General features: G+C 38.1%; 1 protein-coding gene across 2 annotated transcripts in view; it reads left to right on the top strand.

The window, feature by feature from the left end:
- The window catches only part of ROBO1 (roundabout guidance receptor 1), a 551348-nt gene that overhangs the window by 460021 nt on the left and 65951 nt on the right, over positions 1-25376 (top strand). Inside the window, exons 18-20 of one of the 2 annotated variants that reach the window (XM_053706024.1) lie at positions 4841-5038; positions 9714-9740; positions 13032-13074. In XM_053706024.1, coding sequence (XP_053561999.1) covers positions 4841-5038; positions 9714-9740; positions 13032-13074 — 268 coding nt within the window. The remainder of the gene's footprint in view (positions 1-4840; positions 5039-9713; positions 9741-13031; positions 13075-25376) is intronic. The other variant, XM_053706023.1, reaches the window with a different exon arrangement.

Genomic DNA, 25376 nt, shown 5'->3' with positions numbered 1-25376 from the left:
CAAAAAGCAATGGCAAAGCTATATATGCCTGCTATTTCTGAACTTTTACAAACATTTGTGCCATTATTGCACAAGCAGTATGTAAATAATTTCTGTGAGAAACCCAAAGTTTGTGAAAAAAGTACCAATTTTTTTTTATTTGATTGCATTTGGCGGTGAAATGGTGGCATGAAATATACCAAAATAAGCCTAGATCAATAACTTGGGTTGCCTTCTTAAAAAAAATATATGTAGATTTGATAGGTAAATAAAAAAAAAGCAAGCCTCTATTTCTGTTTAAATGGAGTGATAGCAAAATGCTAAAAATGCTCTGGTATTTTGGGCAAGTATTTGTCTGAAAACAAGGGTTGAAGGACCACTAAATAGACTAGAATTGATTAGTTGACAAATACACAATACAAAGACAACGCAATAACACTTGTTTGGAATTTGAGATGATCAGTAGAATATTTTCTGTCAAAGTTAATCCAATTTTTCCTCTCCCTGTGTCATGTGACAGCCACCAGCCAATCACAAATGCATATATATATATATATATATATATATATATATATATATATATACTTGGCACTTTTGCACATGCTCAGTAGGAGCAGGAGCCTCAGAAAGTGTGCAGATAATAAAAGTGTGCATGTTTTGATAATGGAAGTATAATTTGTTTTATAATTGCATGCTTTATCTGAATCAGGAAACTTGAATTTTTACTTTAGTGGCCTTTTAATGCCCATTTAAGTGTTTAACCCTTTAACAAAGAATAACATGTAGTTAACTAGGGTCTGCAATGCCAAAATGCTCTAAAGACATGTACTAAATAAATAGAACATTTTTTTTTTTGCATTAAAATGCCCATAAAATGTCTCCTATAAAACCAGCAATAATCTATCATTTGTACAGTACATTGTTGTATACAAGTAAATGACTGTGCCATTGTTATACCTGGGACTGCAGATCTCTGCTATTTGTAGAGAGACTGTGGCTAATTCTGCTGCTGAGATTCTGTATATTGGATTACACATTTGTGCGCCATCTCTTTCAGTTCCTTTCCTAGTGGTAACAAATTAGATAAACGCACGCTGACTCAGGACTCTGTACAAACCATAGTCTAGTGTGAAATGCATTCAACTCTATTTCCTTAAACCAACATTTAACTCATATCTAAATATCCTGTAAATGTTTAATTAAATATAATTAATCATTTAACTTGCTTTAATTGTAGATTACGTCTGTGAAAGGAGCATGAAACACAAATCTTTTTGTTTAGGATTCACAAAGTGCATGAAATTGTTTTCCAATGTATTTCTATTATCAAGTGTACTTGGTTTTCTTGGTATCCTTTGTTGAAAAACAGGTAGGCTCACAAGTGTGCTTATGTCTGGAGCGCTATGTTGCAGAAATGTTACAATAATGCTTTTATCAGTGTTCTACTTTTGTAAGAGCACAAGATGGCAGCATTTTTGCACAATTTGCTGTCATACAGTGCTCCAGACAGGTACATGCTACCTACTTAGATATGCTCTTCACAAAAGAATACCATGAGAATGAAGCACATTTTATAATCAAAGTCAATTGTAAACTTTTATATTGCTTTACCTGAATCATGAAAGAAAATGTTTACACACAAAGGGGTTTATTAATGTGCAAGCGGACATGATACAATGTAGGCTGTCAGCATTTATCATTGCACCAACAGTTCTTGTGAACTGCTGGTGCAATGCCGCCCCCTGCAGATTCACGGCCAATTGTCTGCTAGCAGGGGGTGTCAATCATCCCGATCATATTCGATCGGCTTGATTTCTGTCTGCGGCCTCAGAGCAGGCGGACAAGTTATGGAGCAGCGATCTTTAGACCGCTGCTTCATAACTTCTGTTTCAAGGCTCGCCGGAAACAAGGGGCATCAAGCTCCATATGGAGCTTGATAAATCGTCCCCAAAGTCTACATTCAAACCGCAACTGAAAGTAATGAATAATGAAAGTTAATTTTTAATAAATACAATTTTTATGTAAAGTTAACTTTAATGTTCCTTTAAGTAAGATATGATGCAACACCTAATTGAGGGGCACTCAAGGCAAAATAAACTTTTATGATTCAGAAAGATCATGCAGTTTTAAGACATTTTCTTATTTACTTCCATGATCAAATTTTGTACAGTCTTTTTAAATTCACACTTTCTGGGGAAAAAGATCCTACTGAGCATGTGCACAAGCTCACAGGGTATACGTTTACTAGTCTGTGATTGGCTGATGTCTGTCACATGATACAGGGGACCGGAAAATAGGAGAATTTGTCAGAAAAAAATCTACTGCTTATTTGATATTCAGAGTAAGTGCTATTGCATTGTCTTTTTATTATGCACTTGTTAATTATGTAATTCTACTGCATTGAGTGGGCCTTTAATGCAACTGGTGTAAACCAGTACTGTATTTGTCATTATGAGATGATCTTATTTTTATCCAGTGTTATGAACTGGCTGTAAGTTTTTATATGGTACATGATTTAGATTGTCTTATCGTTTTGTTGCTTCAAGGTTATTATATCAAAGGCAGCTGGGTTCACTACCTTGCTTGCTTGTTCAGGTACGTTAAGCCTGGATGCACAATGTGTTTCATCTGTAGCTAACATTCCGGCTAAAGGCATAAATGCAGAAAACATAAAAAAGCAAATTCATAAGATAGATGATTGTGATTACTGGCAGCTTATACACTTTATGGAAACAACTGATGCAGGAAGGTATATATTGTCTTTTTTATCTGTTTGCTCTCACGTTCATAAAACTCTAATCTACGTATTTGGAGAGCGTGTATGAGGACATCAAAACGATTGCAAAGATTAAACGCCAAGACCCATTGCGGATGTTATACTTATGTTTACTTTGGAAATGAAATGAAAATATGCTATGCAGTTTTTTTTATAATTATCTAACTTTTTAGCAAGTAGGCAGCAATGCTTTAGTGTCCTTTTTCCTGCATTTTGTGGTTCATTCCCCAAATTATGTTACTGTTCCATGGGAGCCCTACTGCAAGAATACTCATCCTGGCCCAGTCTGACTTATCCATGTTTCTGGGCTGCTAAGAATCACCGAGAATCCCACCCCATAGTTACTCAAAGCTTATATTCTAGACCATGGAAGGCCACCTTGCGGCCTATGCACTGTTTTATGTGGCCCTTGGGAAAAAAGCAGAACTTATTGGTGTCATAGATTTTGTAGGCCCAGGATAGACCAGATTTGGGGTTGGCAAACAAAGTGGCAAAAGGAGGTTTCTTAGGGGAGAACAGCAGGCAGAGAGTTCCCTGCAACCGTATCTAAATATGGCCATGTGCCATTGGACATTTTTAGGAAATCTAACATTATTCCATACATTTATATGCAGCTCTTAAAGTTTCTGAAATGTTGACCTGCAGCCCACACGTGTTAGGAATTTGGCCATCACTGTTCTAGACCATAAAGCAACGCTTCCTTTCCTCTTGTCTCTATTTCTCTGGCCAGATTGTCTTGAACTCTGACAGGTTAGTGAAAAGGATTTCTAATATGGCCTATTAACCATAAGTAAGAATTAATACAATGCAATATGAAATCCATAAGAAAATGTTTGGAACTTGGTGTGAAATAATTTTAAATACAATTAAAAATAATAAAAAACAAAATCATATACTGTATGTATATATATATATTTATAAAACAATGCGTATATATGATTTTGTTTATTATTATTTTTTATTGTATTTAAAATTATTTCACACCAGGTTCCAAACATTTTCTCACGCCATTATACAGCAGTGTGCCAGTGTATATAAATATCACATCATTATAAAGTGCAGCATGCTCATTTAAAGGGACAGTAAACGTAGGTTTTTTAATTTCATTTTTCAAAATGCCTCATGCAAATATGACGATCTAGCGGCATTTCACATTTTAAAACTATTTCTAACATTATTAAAATCATCCACTAACCTTACTTACAGGGAGTTAATGCTGACCGCCCAATGCTGGTTATGTCTAATGATATTTTTCCTATTCTTCATCTTCCTAACCAATCCCCTATGTATCGATCGCGTAGCTCCTTGAGTGTCAGGGACGCACGATCATTGATTGACAGGGATTTGCTGGAGACATACTGGGCATGCGCATAATGAAGTTACACAGGAACTGTAAAAAATTTAATATTTTTCCTTTTATTTTAAGCATCCAAGGTAAACAATAAGTAATTCTTGCATTTTCACATACGATACTAAAACAATGAATCGCTATACTGAAATAACAGCGATCCAGTGTTTACCATTACTCTGTTAATGCGCATGCGCAGTTTGAGTAGTTGGCCAGAAATGCTTGACTGAAAAAAGCTTGTGAACGAGCAGTAATGTGAGTTACTGGGGGTGTTGTTAGCTCTTCCCAGGGGATAAACTGTTAGCATAGATAACACTCCCACAGTAGGATCGCCTTGATGGGCAGAGAGTTAGGACTTCCATAACGTTCATTTTTGGTAATTTCTATATGCTATTACTTTGTTTTAAAATATGTTATTTTAAAAAATATAATAGCTAAGTGCTCAGAACATTATAATCAATACAATAATGACAATATGTGATACATAAAATACCAACATTTACTGACACTTTAACACACACACATATATATATATATATATATATATACACACAGTATATACACACACACACACACGCATGTATATTATTACTATCGTTTATTATGGAGTTACCTTCGAAGGGCCCAACATTTCTTTTTTACTGTGTTGAGTAGGTCCGCTACTGATTGAATTGACATTTTGTCATATATGCTAAGTTGTGATTGACAGTAAAGGTTTTTGTATTTTTAACTTGCAGATTCATTTGGAAACCGAGTGTCCCCTGGTGATCAAGTCAGCCTCGCTCAGCAGATCTCTGATGTAGTGAAGCAGCCGGCCTTTATAGCAGGGATTGGTGCAGCATGCTGGATTATATTAATGGTTTTCAGTATCTGGCTTTATCGTCATCGAAAGAAACGTAATGGACTTACCAGTACTTATGCTGGGATCAGAAAAGGTACAAGCTAAAATTGAATAGTTTTCATTAATATTTTTCTCATTCTAATTTAATAGCTCTATATATTTGTCAACTATTCCTACAAATAAAATGTATTGTTTTTGAAACAGAAATGTCAGAAATATTTACATCTATTCTATCATGTTTGCTTCTGCCTATTTAACAGGACATAAAGTGCAAAAAGAAAATTCTATAATATGTTAGAACATCATCTCAATAATCTGCCAGTGTATTGGTTCAAGGCAAAAGCAAACCTTTTTAGATATTGGTATTTACTTTAGGCTCATTTATGAAATATATACATTTTGTTAGTCTTTTGTTACAGTCTTACTAATATGTATTTAATTGTACAATTAAAATTTGTATTTATCTAAAAGAAATTGTATTGTTAGATATCAGGGATGTGAGCTTACAAAAGGGGACTTAGTAGGACTCATGATTACTTAGCAACCAGGAAATTGTTCTTGGAAACTAGTTGAATAATCAGATTTTGATATAATATGCTGGTTTAGCACTAGACATTTAAATGCAGTGCATATCTCTCAACTGTCTGGAAATTTAGGCATCAATTCCAAACTGGGAGGTAACTCCTGTTGTCATTTTTTTCTGCCCTGTTTTATCTATGATAAAATTGAGACCACCCAAACTCTACCGAAATGCGCCCAAACATTTCACACAGGACCATGCAAACTCCATCCATAAACCACCAATTCAATGCTTTGAGCCCCTTCCCCATCTTCTGTACATATAACACCTGGGCCTGGATCTACTGCTTAAAATAGTTGGCAGGTAAGACACAGTGAAACGAAGTGCTGAGAAGGGCAAAGAACACAAAGTATTAACTAATGGATACAATTAGTTTAATAGTTAATGTTTAAGAATGTATTCAATCATCTTGCACTTAATTTTAGCGTATTCTAATGAGCTTGCTTGTGTTCCTTAATCACGGTGAATTAATGTCTTAGTGGATATTTTTAGGAGTGAGGCAAGGATTTTGGTAAGAATATAAATGTAGAATTTGATCTTAAAACGTAGATACCAGGTGTAAAATTCTAGGAGCTGTAGTGAAGACAAATGTGCTGTAATAAAAAAAGAAAAAAAAGAGAAACCAACAGTAACATTCTAGATAATATAGTCTAGAAAAATGTAGAAATATCTTAATATGTAGGTGCCAGATGTAAAATTCTAGGACCATTCTCTTACGATGTTGCATTTAATGCTTATGTTTAAAGCCTCACTTTTTTTGTTATTGTCATATTTAGCTAAAATATGAAGGTTGTTTAGAGGTTGATCAGCAATCATTAAACTTGTGGATGAGTTACAGATACCATATTAGACTGAATGCTGTATTATGGTTTATATGTCCATTTTAACAAACCCTTTTGATACTTTATTTGTTGTTTATGTCTAATGCCTTAATAATAATAAAAAAATAAATAAAAAAATTAAGAAGCCAAAGTCTAGATAACTATAAACTCTAGGAGTTATAGTGTAAACAAATGTACAATAATGCAGAAATATAGGAGTTAGAGATACAGTTTTAAAAGCAATGATATAGATAAATGTAGCACATGGGGTATAACTACAGGCATCTCAGAGGTCTCAATCGAGATGGGCCTGCACCTCTACGGGGCCCACTTGGCTCTGCAATCAGTATTGGTTTCGCTCTGGGGACCTGGTGAGGTCTGCACCTACAAATCAGGACTCACAGCGTAAGGAAAGGATATGGATTTGCCTTTACAAATATGGTAGCTGGATTTCCCAAGATGGCCAACAGAGCGTGGCTGTACAGAAAAACCTGCCACCATATTTAAATTGGAAATTTATGCAAATGTATATCTCCTGGGGTGGACGAACAACAGGAGAAGGATGACTAACAACAACCCCCCTATGAGGCTGCTTGCTCAGCTTCTGATGGTTCAAAGAACTATAAAAAGGGCACAGTTGAAATGAGGGTTCGTCTTGGATTTGTCAAGCTCTACTTCAGATTAAACCATAGGAATATTCGCTATTTCTATTATTTACATTAACGATTAAAGGGACATTGTACACTAGATTTTTCTTTCCATAACTGTTTTGTGGATGATCCATTTATATAGCCCATCTGGTAGTGTTTTTATACAAATTTCTGGTTTTGCTAATTTTTAAGAACATTGTGCTGATTTTCAGACTCCTAACCAAGCCGCACAGTGCCAGATGTATACCCATGTTTACAGACTCCTGTAGGCTCCTGTTTGTATCAGTCTTTTCATATGCAGGGAAGGGGTGAGGTGGGGAGTTTCTGCTATTTTTGTTTACCCAGCCCCTTTCACTGGGTGTCCCAGACTACCTCATCAACAGTGCTAAACCGGGAGCTTCTAAGTAAGTTTTTAATAGGTTTTATACTAGATTTTTAGATCAGTATATGTGCATATTCTATTTTATAGTAATGTCTATTACATGCAGCTATATGACAATTGGTGTATAATGTACCTATAATCTTTTTTGGGGCTAATTACAAATTAATTTGAACCACAAATGCATATTTAAAGAATTAAAGCAAAGCATCAACTGATGCAACAGCATGGGTTCCTTGTGTATATAAATCCAAATACTCATGCAACATAGGTTCCTTGTATTTACTGTGGTTGTTTTCAACAAACTTTGCTAATGCAATGTGATTAACAATGCAGTAATTGTCTGTATTTGCTAGAAAAGCAAAACATATAATATCTATAGATTCCCATTCATTTCAAGAGATTAGTATATTAATATACTGGAATAGAAAAAAAATAAAATACATGTTTCATTGGTTGTGTCAGGAGCGCTAATGTTATAAACGGAGCGTGTAGAAAATAATTTACAAGGTAATGTGCTAGTTGGTCACCTCTTTTCATCCGTTTTTCAATTCTTTCAAATCCAAACAATATTTACCTAGTCAGGTCAAAGGAAAAAATGTAACTACTAGAAAAAAACCTTTCATGTTTTTCTTTTTCAACACAGTGTGTCCTTGTGATTTCAAATTAATGTTTGAGCCTCTTCATTCTTGTTTGAATAGCTCTGCTCTTAAATGCACCTATTTTTATGATGGCTTGTTACTATGGTTCTGTGGTATTTTTTGGAGCTAGCTAAATTGCATTGACTGTGTGAAAAGAACTAGCTGAAAGAAAACACAATAGAATTCCTGAGATAGAGAACGCTGTGCTGCAAACGAAGGACGGTGTATGAATTGGGTAAACAAAACTGGGTGCTTTGTTTTTATTCGAGTTGATCAGTTAGGAAATATGTCTGAATGTGATGAACAGAGCCTTATTTGTGTGTTATGATGACATACAGAATTGTAAATAGAAGCTATAATAATTAGGAGAAGAGATGAAGACAGCTATGTGAGTGTATACATAGGGCCACATAATGGCAGAGACATTTTAGCTCTCTTGTGCCAAACACAAAAGAAAACATTTCCCACTTTGGTCCTATTCAAAAGCACCAGATGTCTGCTTAAATATTCTTGAGCCTTCATAGTATAGCCAGTCTCTCCCTATATGTACATATTATATTTAATATTGGGGGAGATGGTTCTCACATAATAGTTCAAAATATGCTGCTGGATTGCTCTGATATCATATACGAGTTCTGGCATCCTCCTCTTTTAACATAGTTGTTTTGCTTTACTGGAAGCCTATAACAAGGGGGACCCTTGTGTGCACACTCCTTTTCATGCATGTATAATGTGCATGCACTCTACTCTCAGCTGCCATATTGGAAAAATAGATGTCTTCCTTGTGAAGGGTGTGGCACTCTTTGAAAAATAAATTACACATTGGTAAGACCTACATAAGAAATATTCTATCATAAAACCCACTTGTGTGCATATATTTAAGGCTAGGGGGTTTGAAAACCCTTAATTCCTAATCATACCCCTGGATAAACATTTCTGTGTTAAAAATTATGCCCTCTACTGAATAAATTACTGTTTTGATGAATATTTAACATTTTCTTCTTTTCATTTTCCAGTGTGGGGGTTAGATAAGATTATTAGAGACACGGTTCATAGTTACTGCCATTGCTTGGAGTATGCACTGTGTATCATTAGTTTTAAAACATGCTGTCCTGCTTCAGCCATTATCAGTTACAGACCTCCCAACTGTCCCTGTTTGAAAGGGACCGTCTCTGATTCTGAGCTCTGTCTCTCTTAGACTGCCATATGTCCCTCTTTACAGAATTTCCCTTAGCCCCCCCCATAGACTACCCAGAAACACCCACAAACTGTCCTGACACACCCACAGACCAGCCAGAAACACCCATTATCCCGCCCACTAACCACCCATGAACTCTCCACTCCCAGCACAGCTCTACCTACAAAATGGTGACAACATCCTATCAACCTACGGTTTCCCTCCTTCTCAGCCACAAATGTTGGGAGGCATGCAGTTAAAACCTAAGATTTATTACCAAAATGCACACAAATTTAAAGATATACTTAATTGTTGGTATATTTGATACAAATGTGATTAATTGGAGATCATACCTCTTTATGAAGTAGCTTGAAAGGTGTTTTGTTTTGCTAGAATGTCATTCACAAGGCTGCTTTGTATGTTTGATGTAATGTTTGTTGGCTTGTTTTTTTACTAATGTGACGTGTTCCCTTTCTTTCTTCAGCTTAATAATCAGTTATTTGTTTTATTTTGATTTTCAGTCCCGTCTTTTACCTTCACACCAACAGGTAGATATTCACACTTCTTCACTCCTATGCTACTTTTTTTTTCTGCTGCTACTATGTTCTGTGTAATGAAATGCTTGTGCTGTGATTTTTGCCTGTGCAACTGCTTTAAAACCTTTTTTTTTACAAAATAAAACAGATAATAGATATGGAAACCAATGTTTCCCATTATTGCATATATTTTTTTTTGTACATTTATTTATTACAGTTTTTGTTTTGTAGTAGAAGATTAAAAACTTAGTTTACTACACCTGATCACCTATATTGTGTTGGGAGTTGACCAAATCATCCAATAGTAACTTACTGCCTTCTAAAGTACATTTCCTGTTAGTGCCAAGGAAACAATCCTTGCTTTTACTCGATTTTTAATTTATTGTAATTGTTGCTTGTTCACATGCAAGTATTTTTTTTTCGCTTTCTACTTCCCTGTAGCTGTGAGATGTCATGAAATGCATTGACATATTACAGAGCTTCTCCATGGATTATACTGAGAAAAATCATTATTGCACTTTATCCTTTGCGTATCATTTCCTGAGCAATGTATTTCTGGGTATAGCTAAGCAGACTTAGGAGTAGCTGCTGTTGCCCTGTATATCAGAACTAACACTGAAGCAGATCCGTTAGGTTTACTATTTTGAATAAAATTGATACTTGTAAAAAAAAAAAGTTCTGTAAGATTCAGACTGCTTTTGACATAGATGACTGTTATTATTAACAGTTTATCAGGGCTGATCATAAAAAAAAAAAAACATATTTCATGAGAATACAAAATAAAACATATTTTTTCATGTGTGTCCATTGAAAAAATGCACACAAACTATTATTTGTGAAATAAATGGACTTTTCTGTACTAAGAAGATTTTTTGTTTGTTTTTATGCTTGTGAGCAGTGTCACTACCAACCAATAAAGCTATACAAAGGGTTGATTTATCAAGCTGAGGCGGACAGGGGTGTTCATACGTGCCCCTGTCCGCTGCAGCACACCTCTGGTGGACTGAATTCTGCTGCTGGAATTCAGCATTGCACATGAGCGCTATTTTGTGCTTGTGTACAATCCCGCCCCCTGCCCGCGCACAGCCAATCGCGGCCAGGAGCTGTCAATCTCTCCGGTCAGACGAGACAGGGGAGATTGAAATTTGCCACCTTAAGAGGTGACGAAAGGTTAGGGAAGCAGCGGTCTGATGACTGCTGCTTCATAAATACGGACTACAGATTCTCTTGTGAGAACCTGCAGTCATAGGCAGGCTTCTCCTGCCTAAAGGGTTTGATATATCGACCCGAAAGTCTGCTTATCAGCCATTTAGCAATCAGTTATACTCTTATGTGCATTTGTACACAACTATTTTCTAAATAAAAAACAAACAAACCATGTCACATGAATACATTGTGCACTTTTATATGGATACTAGATTTGTTTCTGTCCCTTTAAATAAATCTGTTGGACAACATATTTTTTTGTATAAATCAAATCACTTGTCTAGTATGTTGTAACTATTTTTTCTATCATGAAGCCAGAATATGCAAATGAAAGGAGCACACTAATTAGTGCAGCAAACAATATATTTCTATCACATTTTCAGATCTTTTTTCAAGTAAAATATCTGGGGGGGGGGGGGGGGAGGGGTTATTAGATTTCAGCCCCAGCATTCAGTAAAACATTAAACTTTTTTTTTCCAGCTAAGCCTGGGTGTTTGGTAGCAGAGTTTAGCTTCATTGGTGGCAAGACTGCTTTTTTGGCATTACCTCAGCGAAAGATTTAACACTGCCTCTTAAGTTTTAATCCTGTTATTGTAATCACTGCAGGCAGTTATCTCTGTTTTGCAGCCTACCAGCTTGGAATTCTTCTAAAAAGCCCAATTTGACTTCTCTTTTTTTCTGCACATTCCTAGTTAGGAAAATGCATAGCTGTAGAATCCATCAGCATTTTCTATTCATCTAATCCCTTTAACCCTTTCATCTAATGGAATGCTTACAAATAACTATTTTCTAATATTCAAGAATTTCCATCCAAAACTATCAAAAATAACACAATGCAGATGCATGAGAAATAACCAGACCACATAGCAGCTAAACCTATGTTGTTTCTGGGTATTAACTAACTATTTCAAGCTACTCTCTTTTTTTCCCAATATCTTAATCACATTTGTGAATTCAGAATTTGAATATGTTTCCAATTATATTAACTCCAGCAACCACACACATTTTTTTGTCGTCTGCAGTAGCCGTAAAATATTTAACTCATTTGGGTCAGCCATGGTTAATGCTTGTCTGGAATTTTTTTTTTTTTTTTTTGTAATGAGTTCCATATGACCAAAATTTTAAATAATTTAGACAATAATTACAGTTTTTCAACTGCTGTTTCTTTTTGATGTGGGGAACTAAAAAGAGTGTCAGATTACCTCCGTAAGCTGCGGAAACATGTTTTGTTGTATATATAGAAATATCTCGGGGGTAGAATTATATGCTTACTTATGTAATTTTTACACTAAGAAGCATCTTTCTGGCATGGAAAATCATATCATCATTTGGCCCAGTTTAGGTTCAGATTCTAGTAATACCTCAAATTGATAGCTCCTACATATTCCATGTAGCAACTTGAAAAAGGTTTAACTATTGATCCATTTCCTCTGTAAATTATATAAATTTTACCAGCTATACAAAACTACAATTTAAGTTTGAAATATTTAGCAAACAAACAAAATAAACAGAATGTGTTACATTGCGGACTAAACAGATAGGTTAAAAATAAATACACATTGTTGCACTACACAATAAACAAATAGAAAATATTTATTTAGCAGATATACTACACTATGTGATTAAATATTCTCCCAGTAGCCTAACGGATGGTAATGTTGTGCTTCAGCAGTTTCTTTTTTAATAAAAATGTACATATTTTTTGCAGACTGTATTAGATTAATGTTTTATTTTTACTACTCTGTCATAGTTTTAGGAATACATTCTTGTTTATTTTCTGTGCGGTCCTTGGATGGAACAAACTATCAGTTATAATAAAAATAGCATAATACAAACCTGATGATTGATCTTCCATCAAAACAGGGTTCCATATATTCTGCCTTCTTTTTCTTAAAGATTTATCGCTACAATTGAGCCTTGCATCTTAAAAAGAAAGATATGACTAGGAAAGGAAATACATTTTAATTTTGTGTCCAATGATTGGCCAAAACATGTTTCTAATAATGGGTATTAACTATTTCTAATGATGTCCTTATGTGTACTGCTGATAGATATGGTTATAATGTATCATATATATATATATCTTTGTTCTTTTAGTGGCATATCAACGGGGCGGAGAAGCTGTAAGCAGTGCTGGCAGGTAAGCATTCTATTGTTTTGTCGCAATGAGTGTGTTGGAATACATACACACACACACACATATATATATATATATATATATATATATATATATATATATATATATATATATATACAGGCATACCTCGTTTTATTGCACTTCACAGATATTGCTCTTTTCTCCAACATAGGTGTGTCCGGTCCACGGCGTCATCCTTACTTGTGGGATATTCTCTTCCCCAACAGGAAATGGCAAAGAGCCCAGCAAAGCTGGTCACATGATCCCTCCTAGGCTCCGCCTACCCCAGTCATTCTCTTTGCCGTTGTACAGGCAACATCTCCACGGAGATGGCTTAGAGTTTTTTAGTGTTTAACTGTAGTTTTTATTATTCAATCAAGAGTTTGTTATTTTAAAATAGTGCTGGTATGTACTATTTACTCAGAAACAGAAAAGAGATGAAGATTTCTGTTTGTATGAGGAAAATGATTTTAGCAACCGTTACTAAAATCCATGGCTGTTCCACACAGGACTGTTGAGAGGAATTAACTTCAGTTGGGGGAACAGTGAGCAGTCTCTTGCTGCTTGAGGTATGACACATTCTAACAAGACGATGTAATGCTGGAAGCTGTCATTTTCCCTATGGGATCCGGTAAGCCATGTTTATTAAGATAGTAAATAAGGGCTTCACAAGGGCTTATTAAGACTGTAGACTTTTTCTGGGCTAAATCGATTCATTATTAACACATATTTAGCCTTGAGGAATCATTTAATCTGGGTATTTTGATAAGTTTATATCGGCAGGCACTTTTTTAGACACCTTTTTCTTTAGGGGCTTTCCCAAATCATAGGCAGAGCCTCATTTTCGCGCCGGTGTTGCGCACTTGTTTTTGAGAGGCATGACATGCAGTCGCATGTGTGAGGAGCTCTGATACATAGAAAAGACTTTCTGAAGGCGTCATTTGGTATCGTATTCCCCTTTGGGCTTGGTTGGGTCTCAGCAAAGCAGATACCAGGGACTGTAAAGGGGTTAAAGTTAAAAACGGCTCCGGTTCCGTTATTTTAAGGGTTAAAGCTTCCAAATTTGGTGTGCAATACTTTTAAGGCTTTAAGACACTGTGGTGAAATTTTGGTGAATTTTGAACAATTCCTTCATATTTTTTCGCAATTGCAGTAATAAAGTGTGTTCAGTTTAAAATTTAAAGTGACAGTAACGGTTTTATTTTAAAACGTTTTTTGTACTTTGTTATCAAGTTTATGCCTGTTTAACATGTCTGAACTACCAGATAGACTGTGTTCTGAATGTGGGGAAGCCAGAGTTCCTTCTCATTTAAATAAATGTGATTTATGTGACAATGACAATGATGCCCAAGATGATTCCTCAAGTGAGGGGAGTAAGCATGGTACTGCATCATTCCTTCCTTCGTCTACACGAGTCTTGCCCACTCAGGAGGCCCCTAGTACATCTAGCGCGCCAATACTCCTTACTATGCAACAATTAACGGCTGTAATGGATAATTCTGTCAAAAACATTTTAGCCAAAATGCACACTTATCAGCGTAAGCGCGACTGCTCTGTTTTAGATACTGAAGAGCATGACGACGCTGATAATAATGGTTCTGAAGGGCCCCTAAACCAGTCTGATGGGGCCAGGGAGGTTTTGTCTGAGGGAGAAATTACAGATTCAGGGAACATTTCTCAACAAGCTGAACCTGATGTGATTACATTTAAATTTAAGTTGGAACATCTCCGCGCTCTGCTTAAGGAGGTATTATCCACTCTGGATGATTGTGACAATTTGGTCATCCCAGAGAAGTTATGTAAAATGGACAAGTTCCTAGAGGTCCCGGGGCTCCCAGAAGCTTTTCCTATACCCAAGCGGGTGGCGGACATTGTAAATAAAGAATGGGAAAGGCCCGGTATTCCTTTCGTCCCTCCCCCCATATTTAAAAAATTGTTTCCTATGGTCGACCCCAGAAAGGACTTATGGCAGACAGTCCCCAAGGTCGAGGGAGCGGTTTCCACTTTAAACAAACGCACCACTATACCCATAGAAGATAGTTGTGCTTTCAAAGATCCTATGGATAAAAAATTAGAAGGTTTACTTAAAAAGATGTTTGTTCAGCAGGGTTACCTTCTACAACCAATTTCATGCATTGTCCCTGTCGCTACAGCCGCATGTTTCTGGTTCGATGAGCTGGTAAAGGCGGTCGATAGTGATTCTCCTCCTTATGAGGAGATTATGGACAGAATCAATGCTCTCAAATTGGCTAATTCTTTCACCCTAGACGCCACTTTGCAATTGGCTAGGTTAGCGGCTAAGAATTCTGGGTTTGCTATTGTGGCGCGCAGAGCGCTTTGGTTGAAATCTTGGTCAGCTGATGCGTCTTCCAAGAACAAGCTACTTAACATTCCTTTCAAGGGGAAAACGCTGTTTGGCCCTGACTTGAAAGAGATTATCTCTGATATCACTGGGGGTAAGGGCCATGCCCTTCCTCAGGATCGGCCTTTCAAGGCCAAAAATAAACCTAATTTTCGTCCCTTTCGTAGAAACGGACCAGCCCAAAGTGCTACGTCCTCTAAGCAAGAGGGTAATACTTCTCAAGCCAAGCAAGCTTGGAGACCAATGCAAGGCTGGAACAAGGGAAAGCAGGCCAAGAAACCTGCCACTGCTACCAAGACAGCATGAAAGGTTGGCCCCCGATCCGGGACCGGATCTGGTGGGGGGCAGACTCTCTCTCTTCGCTCAGGCTTGGGCGAGAGATGTTCTGAATCCTTGGACACTAGAAATAGTCTCCCAAGGTTATCTTCTGGAATTCAAGGGGCTTCCCCCAAGGGGGAGGTTCCACAGGTCTCAGTTGTCTTCAGACCACATAAAAAGACAGGCATTCTTACATTGTGTAGAAGACCTGTTAACAATGGGAGTGATTCATCCTGTTCCATTAGGAGAACAAGGGATGGGGTTCTACTCCAATCTGTTCATAGTTCCCAAAAAAGAGGGAACGTTCAGACCAATCTTAGATCTCAAGATCTTAAACAAGTTTCTCAAGGTTCCATCGTTCAAGATGGAAACCATTCGAACAATTCTTCCTTCCATCCAGGAAGGTCAATTCATGACCACGGTGGATTTAAAGGATGCGTATCTACATATTCCTATCCACAAGGAACATCATCGGTTCCTAAGGTTCGCATTCCTGGACAAGCATTACCAGTTCGTGGCGCTTCCTTTCGGATTAGCCACTGCTCCAAGGATTTTCACAAAGGTACTAGGGTCCCTTCTAGCTGTGCTAAGACCAAGGGGCATTGCTGTAGTACCTTACTTGGACGACATTCTGATTCAAGCGTCGTCCCTTCCTCAAGCAAAGGCTCACACGGACATCGTCCTGGCCTTTCTCAGATCTCACGGATGGAAAGTGAACGTGGAAAAGAGTTCTCTATCTCCGTCGACAAGGGTTCCCTTCTTGGGAACAATAATAGACTCCTTAGAAATGAGGATTTTTCTGACAGAGGCCAGAAAAACAAGACTTCTAGACTCTTGTCGGATACTTCATTCCGTTCCTCTTCCTTCCATAGCGCAGTGCATGGAAGTGATAGGTTTGATGGTAGCGGCAATGGACATAGTTCCTTTTGCGCGCATTCATCTAAGACCATTACAACTGTGCATGCTCAGTCAGTGGAATGGGGACTATACAGACTTGTCTCCGAGGATACAAGTAAATCAGAGGACCAGAGACTCACTCCGTTGGTGGCTGTCCCTGGACAACCTGTCACAAGGGATGACCTTCCGCAGACCAGAGTGGGTCATTGTCACGACCGACGCCAGTCTGATGGGCTGGGGCGCGGTCTGGGGATCCCTGAAAGCTCAGGGTCTTTGGTCTCGGGAAGAATCTCTTCTACCGATAAATATTCTGGAACTGAGAGCGATATTCAATGCTCTCAAGGCTTGGCCTCAGCTAGCGAGGGCCAAGTTCATACGGTTTCAATCAGACAACATGACAACTGTTGCGTACATCAACCATCAGGGGGGAACAAGGAGTTCCCTGGCGATGGAAGAAGTGACCAAAATCATTCAATGGGCGGAGTCTCACTCCTGCCACCTGTCTGCAATCCACATCCCAGGAGTGGAAAATTGGGAAGCGGATTTTCTGAGTCGTCAGACATTGCATCCGGGGGAGTGGGAACTCCATCCGGAAATCTTTGTCCAAATCACTCAACTGTGGGGCATTCCAGACATGGATCTGATGGCCTCTCGTCAGAACTTCAAAGTTCCTTGCTACGGGTCCAGATCCAGGGATCCCAAGGCAGCTCTAGTGGATGCACTAGTAGCACCTTGGACCTTCAAACTAGCTTATGTATTCCCGCCGTTTCCTCTCATCCCCAGGCTGGTAGCCAGGATCAATCAGGAGAGGGCGTCGGTGATCTTGATAGCTCCTGCGTGGCCACGCAGGACTTGGTATGCAGATCTGGTGAATATGTCATCGGCTCCACCATGGAAGCTACCTTTGAGACGAGACCTTCTTGTTCAAGGTCCGTTCGAACATCCGAATCTGGTCTCACTCCAGCTGACTGCTTGGAGATTGAACGCTTGATCTTATCGAAGCGAGGGTTCTCGGATTCTGTTATCGATACTCTTGTTCAGGCCAGAAAGCCTGTAACTAGAAAGATTTACCACAAAATTTGGAAAAAATATATCTGTTGGTGTGAATCTAAAGGATTCCCTTGGGACAAGGTTAAGATTCCTAAGATTCTATCCTTCCTTCAAGAAGGATTGGAAAAAGGATTATCTGCAAGTTCCCTGAAGGGACAGATTTCTGCCTTGTCTGTGTTACTTCACAAAAAGCTGGCAGCTGTGCCAGATGTTCAAGCCTTTGTTCAGGCTCTGGTTAGAATCAAGCCTGTTTACAAACCTTTGACTCCTCTTTGGAGTCTCAACTTAGTTCTTTCAGTTCTTCAGGGGGTTCCGTTTGAACCCTTACATTCCGTTGATATTAAGTTATTATCTTGGAAAGTTTTGTTTTTGGTTGCAATTTCTTCTGCTAGAAGAGTTTCAGAATTATCTGCTCTGCAGTGTTCTCCTCCTTATCTGGTGTTCCATGCAGATAAGGTGGTTTTACGTACTAAACCTGGTTTTCTTCCAAAAGTTGTTTCTAACAAAAACATTAACCAGGAGATTATCGTATCTTCTCTGTGCCCGAAACCAGTTTCAAAGAAGGAACGTTTGTTGCACAATTTGGATGTTGTTCGCGCTCTAAAATTCTATTTAGACGCTACAAAGGATTTTAGACAAACATCTTCCTTGTTTGTTGTTTATTCCGGTAAAAGGAGAGGTCAAAAAGCAACTTCTACCTCTCTCTCTTTTTGGATTAAAAGCATCATCAGATTGGCTTACGAGACTGCCGGACGGCAGCCTCCCGAAAGAATCACAGCTCATTCCACTAGGGCTGTGGCTTCCACATGGGCCTTCAAGAACGAGGCTTCTGTTGATCAGATATGTAGGGCAGCGACTTGGTCTTCACTGCACACTTTTACCAAATTTTACAAGTTTGATACTTTTGCTTCTTCTGAGGCTATTTTTGGGAGAAAGGTTTTGCAAGCCGTGGTGCCTTCCATCTAGGTGACCTGATTTGCTCCCTCCCATCATCCGTGTCCTAAAGCTTTGGTATTGGTTCCCACAAGTAAGGATGACGCCGTGGACCGGACACACCTATGTTGGAGAAAACAGAATTTATGTTTACCTGATAAATTACTTACTCCAACGGTGTGTCCGGCCCACGGCCCGCCCTGGTTTTTTAATCAGGTCTGATAATTTATTTTCTTTAACTACAGTCACCACGGTATCATATGGTTTCTCCTATGCAAATATTCCTCCTTAACGTCGGTCGAATGACTGGGGTAGGCGGAGCCTAGGAGGGATCATGTGACCAGCTTTGCTGGGCTCTTTGCCATTTCCTGTTGGGGAAGAGAATATCCCACAAGTAAGGATGACGCCGTGGACCGGACACACCGTTGGAGAAAGTAATTTATCAGGTAAACATAAATTCTGTTTTTATAAATTGAAGGTTTGTGGAAACCCTGTGTCGAGCAAGTCTATCAATGTCGTTTTTCCAACATATATACACATATAAACACATGAATACACATATATAGTACTACACACCACCAGCAAAGAGATTATAACTCACTAAAGGCTCAGATGATGGGTAGCATTTTTTGCATTAAAGTATTTTTTTAATTAAGGTATGTACATTGTTTTTTTTATAGAAATAATGCTAATATATATATATATATATATATATATATATATATATATATATATAAATATATATATTCATATACATATATATATACTGTATATATATATATATATATATATATACAGGTGGCCCTCGTTTTACAATGCTTCAATTTACACTGTTTCAGAATAACAACCTTTTTTTTCCAGTCATGTGACTGCTATTGAAAAGCATTGAGAAGCAGTGCATTTATTTAAATAGCCAGTAGGTGGAGCTGTCCGCTTGTGATGCAGCAAAGCCAAGCAAGCTGAAATTAAATCAGTTTAACCAGTTCTGAGCTATCAAGCAGATTTCAAAGGAACAAGATCTTCCTGTCTATAAATCAGTCCAGATTGGAATGCATAGAAAGAACTGTTTGCAGAAAAATGAAAGTGAAGTCTGTGTTGTGTGATTATTTTATTAGGTTTATAATGCTGTTTAGCAAGTGTTTTTGTTCATTTAACTTAGTTTAATTATATATTCTGTGTTGTGTGATTATTTTATTAGGTTTATAATGCTGTTTAGCATTTAAAGTCTTTATTTCAAAGCTTTTAAAATAATGTATTAGATGTTACTTATGACAATTTGGAGAGGGGCCTGGAACCTATCTCCCTCACTTCCCATTGACTTACATTATAAACTGGGTTTCAATTTACAACGGTTTCGATTTACAACCATTCCTTCTGGAACCTAACCCCGGCGTAAACTGAGGGCTACCTGTATAGAGAGAGAGAGAGAGAGAGAGAGAGAGAGAGAGACTAAAAGTCATACAGGCCCATTTATCAAGCTCCGTACAGAGCTTGAAGGGCTGTGTTTCTGGCGAGTCTTCAGACTCGCCAAAAACACAACTTATGAAGCAGCGGTCTAAAGACCGCTGCTCCATAACCCTGTCCGCCTGCTCTGAGCAGGCGGACAGGAATCGCCGGAAATCAACCCGATCGAATACTATCGGTTTGATTGACACCTCCCTGCTGGCAGCCGATTGGCCGCGAGTCAGCAGGGGGCGGCGTTGCACCAGCAGCTCTTGTGAGCTGCTGGTGCAATGCTGAATATGGAGAGCGTATTGCTCTCCGCATTTAGCGAGGTCTTGCAGTGTCGGATCAGGTCCGCAACACCTTTGATAAATTGAGGCCTTAGACACGATTTCAAACAAACAGCATGATTAATAACAAAATGGAAAAGTTAGTTACAGCATTTGGGCAAATGGTAATAGGTCTAGGACTACGCTAGGTTGACTTTCATACTATCTTTAACATCTTTTCTCCCCTGGCTAGTAAACTATAGTGACATTTTCCCACCTATGTATGTCTGTATCTAAGTGTGTATGTATATATGAGTGTATCTATGTATATATGCCTGTATCTAGGTGTGTATGTATGTCTATATCTAGGTGTGTATGTATGTATGTATCTAGGTGTGTATGTATGTCTATATCTAGGTGTGTATGTATGTATGTATGTATCTAGGTGTGTATGTATGTCTATATCTAGGTGTGTATGTATGTATGTATCTAGGTGTGTATGTATGTATGTATCTAGGTGTGCATGTATGTAGGTATCTAGGTGTGTGTGTATGTATGTATCTAGGTGTGTATGTATGTATGTATCTAGGTGTGTATGTATGTATGTATCTAGGTGTGCATGTATGTAGGTATCTAGGTGTGTATGTATGTATGTATCTAGGTGTGTATGTATGTATGTATCTAGGTGTGTATGTATGTATGTATCTAGGTGTGCATGTATGTAGGTATCTAGGTGTGTGTGTATGTATGTATGTATCTAGGTGTGTATGTATGTATGTATCTAGGTGTGCATGTATGTAGGTATCTAGGTGTGTATGTATGTATGTATCTAGGTGTGTATGTATGTATGTATCTAGGTGTGTATGTATGTATGTATCTAGGTGTGCATGTATGTAGGTATCTAGGTGTGTATGTATGTATGTATCTAGGTGTGTATGTATGTATGTATCTAGGTGTGTATGTATGTATGTATCTAGGTGTGCATGTATGTAGGTATCTAGGTGTGTGTGTATGTATGTATCTAGGTGTGTATGTATGTATGTATCTAGGTGTGCATGTATGTAGGTATCTAGGTGTGTATGTATGTATGTATCTAGGTGTGTATGTATGTATGTATCTAGGTGTGTATGTATGTATGTATCTAGGTGTGCATGTATGTAGGTATCTAGGTGTGTGTGTATGTATGTATCTAGGTGTGTATGTATGTATGTATCTAGGTGTGCATGTATGTAGGTATCTAGGTGTGTATGTATGTATGTATCTATGTATGTATGCCTGTATCTAGGTATGTATGTATGTATCTAGGTGTGCATGTATGTAGGTATCTAGATGTGTATGTATGTATGTATCTATGTATGTATGCCTGTATCAAGGTGTGTATGTATGTATGTATCTAGGTGTGCATGTATGTAGGTATCTAGGTGTGTATGTATGTATGTTTCTAGGTGTGCGTGTATGTAGGTATCTAGGTGTGTATGTATGTATGTATCTATGTATGTATGCCTGTATCTAGGTGTGTATGTATGTATGTATCTAAGTATGTATGCCTGTATCTAGGTGTGTATGTATGTATGTATGTATCTAGGTGTGTATGTATGTAGGTATCTAGGTGTGTGTGTATGTAGGTATCTAGGTGTGCATGTATGTTGGTATCTAGGTGTGTATGTATGTATGTATCTAGGTGTGCATGTATGTAGGTATCTAGGTGTGCATGTATGTAGGTATCTAGGTGTGTATGTATGCCTGTATCTAGGTGTGTATGTATGTATCTAGGTGTGCATGTATGTAGGTATCTAGGTGTGTATGTATGTATGTATGTATCTAGGTGTGCATGTATGTAGGTATCTAGGTGTGCATGTATGTAGGTATCTAGGTGTGCATGTATGTATGTATCTTGGTGTGTATGTATGTATGTATCTAGGTGTGCATGTATGTAGGTATCTAGGTGTGCATGTATGTAGGTATCTAGGTGTGTATGTATGTATGTATCTAGGTGTGTATGTATGTATGTATCTAGGTGTGCATGTATGTAGGTATCTAGGTGTGTATGTATGTATGTATCTAGGTGTGTATGTATGTATGTATCTAGGTGTGTATGTATGTATGTATCTAGGTGTGCATGTATGTAGGTATCTAGGTGTGTGTGTATGTATGTATCTAGGTGTGTATGTATGTATGTATCTAGGTGTGCATGTATGTAGGTATCTAGGTGTGTATGTATGTATGTATCTAGGTGTGTATGTATGTATGTATCTGGGTGTGTATGTATGTATGTATGTATCTAGGTGTGCATGTATGTAGGTATCTAGGTGTGTGTGTATGTATGTATCTAGGTGTGTATGTATGTATGTATCTAGGTGTGCATGTATGTAGGTATCTAGGTGTGTATGTATGTATGTATCTATGTATGTATGCCTGTATCTAGGTATGTATGTATGTATCTAGGTGTGCATGTATGTAGGTATCTAGATGTGTATGTATGTATGTATCTATGTATGTATGCCTGTATCAAGGTGTGTATGTATGTATGTATCTAGGTGTGCATGTATGTAGGTATCTAGGTGTGTATGTATGTATGTTTCTAGGTGTGCGTGTATGTAGGTATCTAGGTGTGTATGTATGTATGTATCTATGTATGTATGCCTGTATCTAGGTGTGTATGTATGTATGTATCTAAGTATGTATGCCTGTATCTAGGTGTGTATGTATGTATGTATGTATCTAGGTGTGTATGTATGTAGGTATCTAGGTGTGTGTGTATGTAGGTATCTAGGTGTGCATGTATGTAGGTATCTAGGTGTGTATGTATGTATGTATCTAGGTGTGCATGTATGTAGGTATCTAGGTGTGCATGTATGTAGGTATCTAGGTGTGTATGTATGCCTGTATCTAGGTGTGTATGTATGTATGTATCTAGGTGTGCATGTATGTAGGTATCTAGGTGTGTATGTATGTATGTATCTAGGTGTGCATGTATGTAGGTATCTAGGTGTGCATGTATGTAGGTATCTAGGTGTGCATGTATGTATGTATCTTGGTGTGTATGTATGTATGTATCTAGGTGTGCATGTATGTAGGTATCTAGGTGTGCATGTATGTAGGTATCTAGGTGTGTATGTATGTATGTATCTTGGTGTGTATGTATGTATCTAGGTGTGCATGTATGTAGGTATCTAGGTGTGTATGTATGTATGTATCTTGGTGTGTATGTATGTATCTAGGTGTTCATGTATGTAGGTATCTAGGTGTGTATGTATGTATGTATCTATGTATGTATGCCTGTATCTAGGTGTGTATGTATGTATGTATCTAGGTGTGCACAGGGCCAGATTCATAGCCCAGGTGCCGGTAGGCACAAAAATCTAAAGCGCCCCCCACGCGCTCCAGATTCACATATATGAACCTATAGATGCAGCCTAAAACTTAAACTATAGAATTATGAATTTTTTTTTTACAGCAGCTGATAATTTTGCCACATAAAAGGAAGTCCATGATCTATAACAAAACACTCCAGAAGTCCATGATCTATAACAAAACACTCCAGACAGTATTTGCCCAGTATGATGATATTCCAGTCAGAACAGTATTTTAAAAAAAATATAATTTATACAAGAAAAGTGCAGGTTGTCTAGACTGGTGCTTCATTTAGAAACTTTGCTGACCAACCCTGCAATGTGCACAATCAACCAAGGCTCAACCAAGTGTGTTTATCCTGTGCAACAGCCCTGGCATTTTGCATTTTAGCAATAATATTCAAACCTATGGTATTTTATATGAAAGACTGCCCTATGACTGTACAATCTGTCATTTTGATTTTTACAGCCATTGCTGCTGCAGCTGATACATGCACACCGTGCGCTCAGAGCTCTGTAATATCGCACAAATAGTCACTCACTGTCACTCCCCATAAAGGAACCAACCACCACACACTTACTCTCAGGCCGCTCTGGCTGCTCTCTCCGCATTCACTGGAGAAACGGAACAGACCAGCCAGTGTGGCGGCCATATTTGTTTAGGGCAAAGTTATTATCTACTATGGTGAGTGAGGGCAGAGCCGCAGAGGTGTGCAGAAAAGGCATATGGAGCAGAGAGACAAGCGCTTCTCTATGGAAGGTGGCTGTAGGCACATGTCTACTCTGCCTAATGGTAAATCCGGCCCTGGGTGTGCATGTATGTCTGTATCTAGGTGTATATGTATATATGCATGTCTGTATCTAGGTGTGTATGTATGTCTGTATGCATGTTGTATCTAGGTGTATATGTTTGTATGTATCTAGGTGTGTATGTATTTGTATGTATGTATTTTTATGTTTGTATTAAGGTGTGTATGTATGTATCTAGTTGTGTTTGTCTGTTTGTATCTAGGTGTGTATGTATGTATCTTGGTGTGTATGTATGTATCTAGGTGTGTATGTATATATATATATATATATATATATATATATAAAAATCCAAGACAAAATGCACTCCAGACATACGTAATCAATAGCCCGGGTGCAGCAGAACAATGTATAAAAGTAGAAAAATAGAGCGCACTCCAGTGGGAATCTTATTAATAGTGTCTCACTTTATTAGTGAACGTTTTCGGACCTGAAAAAGTCTGTCCTCAGACAAAAAAGTGTGTATACACATTTTTTTGTCTGAGGACGGACTTTTTCCATGTACTAAACGGCGGGTGGACAGCTTCTTAACTCGCGAAGCTGTCCGCCCGCCTCTGCTACACACGGGCAGCGGATCTGTTGATCCGCTTGCCCGTATGTATCATTACACACTCATCGGAGTGTGTAATGCTCGCCCCTTCAATCGCGCGACCAATCACGCGACTGAAGGGGCTGTCAATCACAGAGAGCGAGCATGCTCTCAGTGATTTTGCTTCGCCACCTAAGAGGTGGCGTAGGGTGTAGGAAGCAGCGGTCTAATGACTGCTGCTTCTTACATTGCGGGAAGCAGGCTCGCATATGCGAACCTGCCCCGCAAAGGCTCCGGAGCAGCTTTCGCTGCTACGTACATGGAGCCCATGCAATGCATTTAAT

This window comes from Bombina bombina, chromosome 3 (assembly GCF_027579735.1).
Source record: "Bombina bombina isolate aBomBom1 chromosome 3, aBomBom1.pri, whole genome shotgun sequence".
Lineage (NCBI taxonomy): Eukaryota > Metazoa > Chordata > Amphibia > Anura > Bombinatoridae > Bombina > Bombina bombina.
This window is presented reverse-complemented; position numbering and strand designations above follow the sequence as displayed.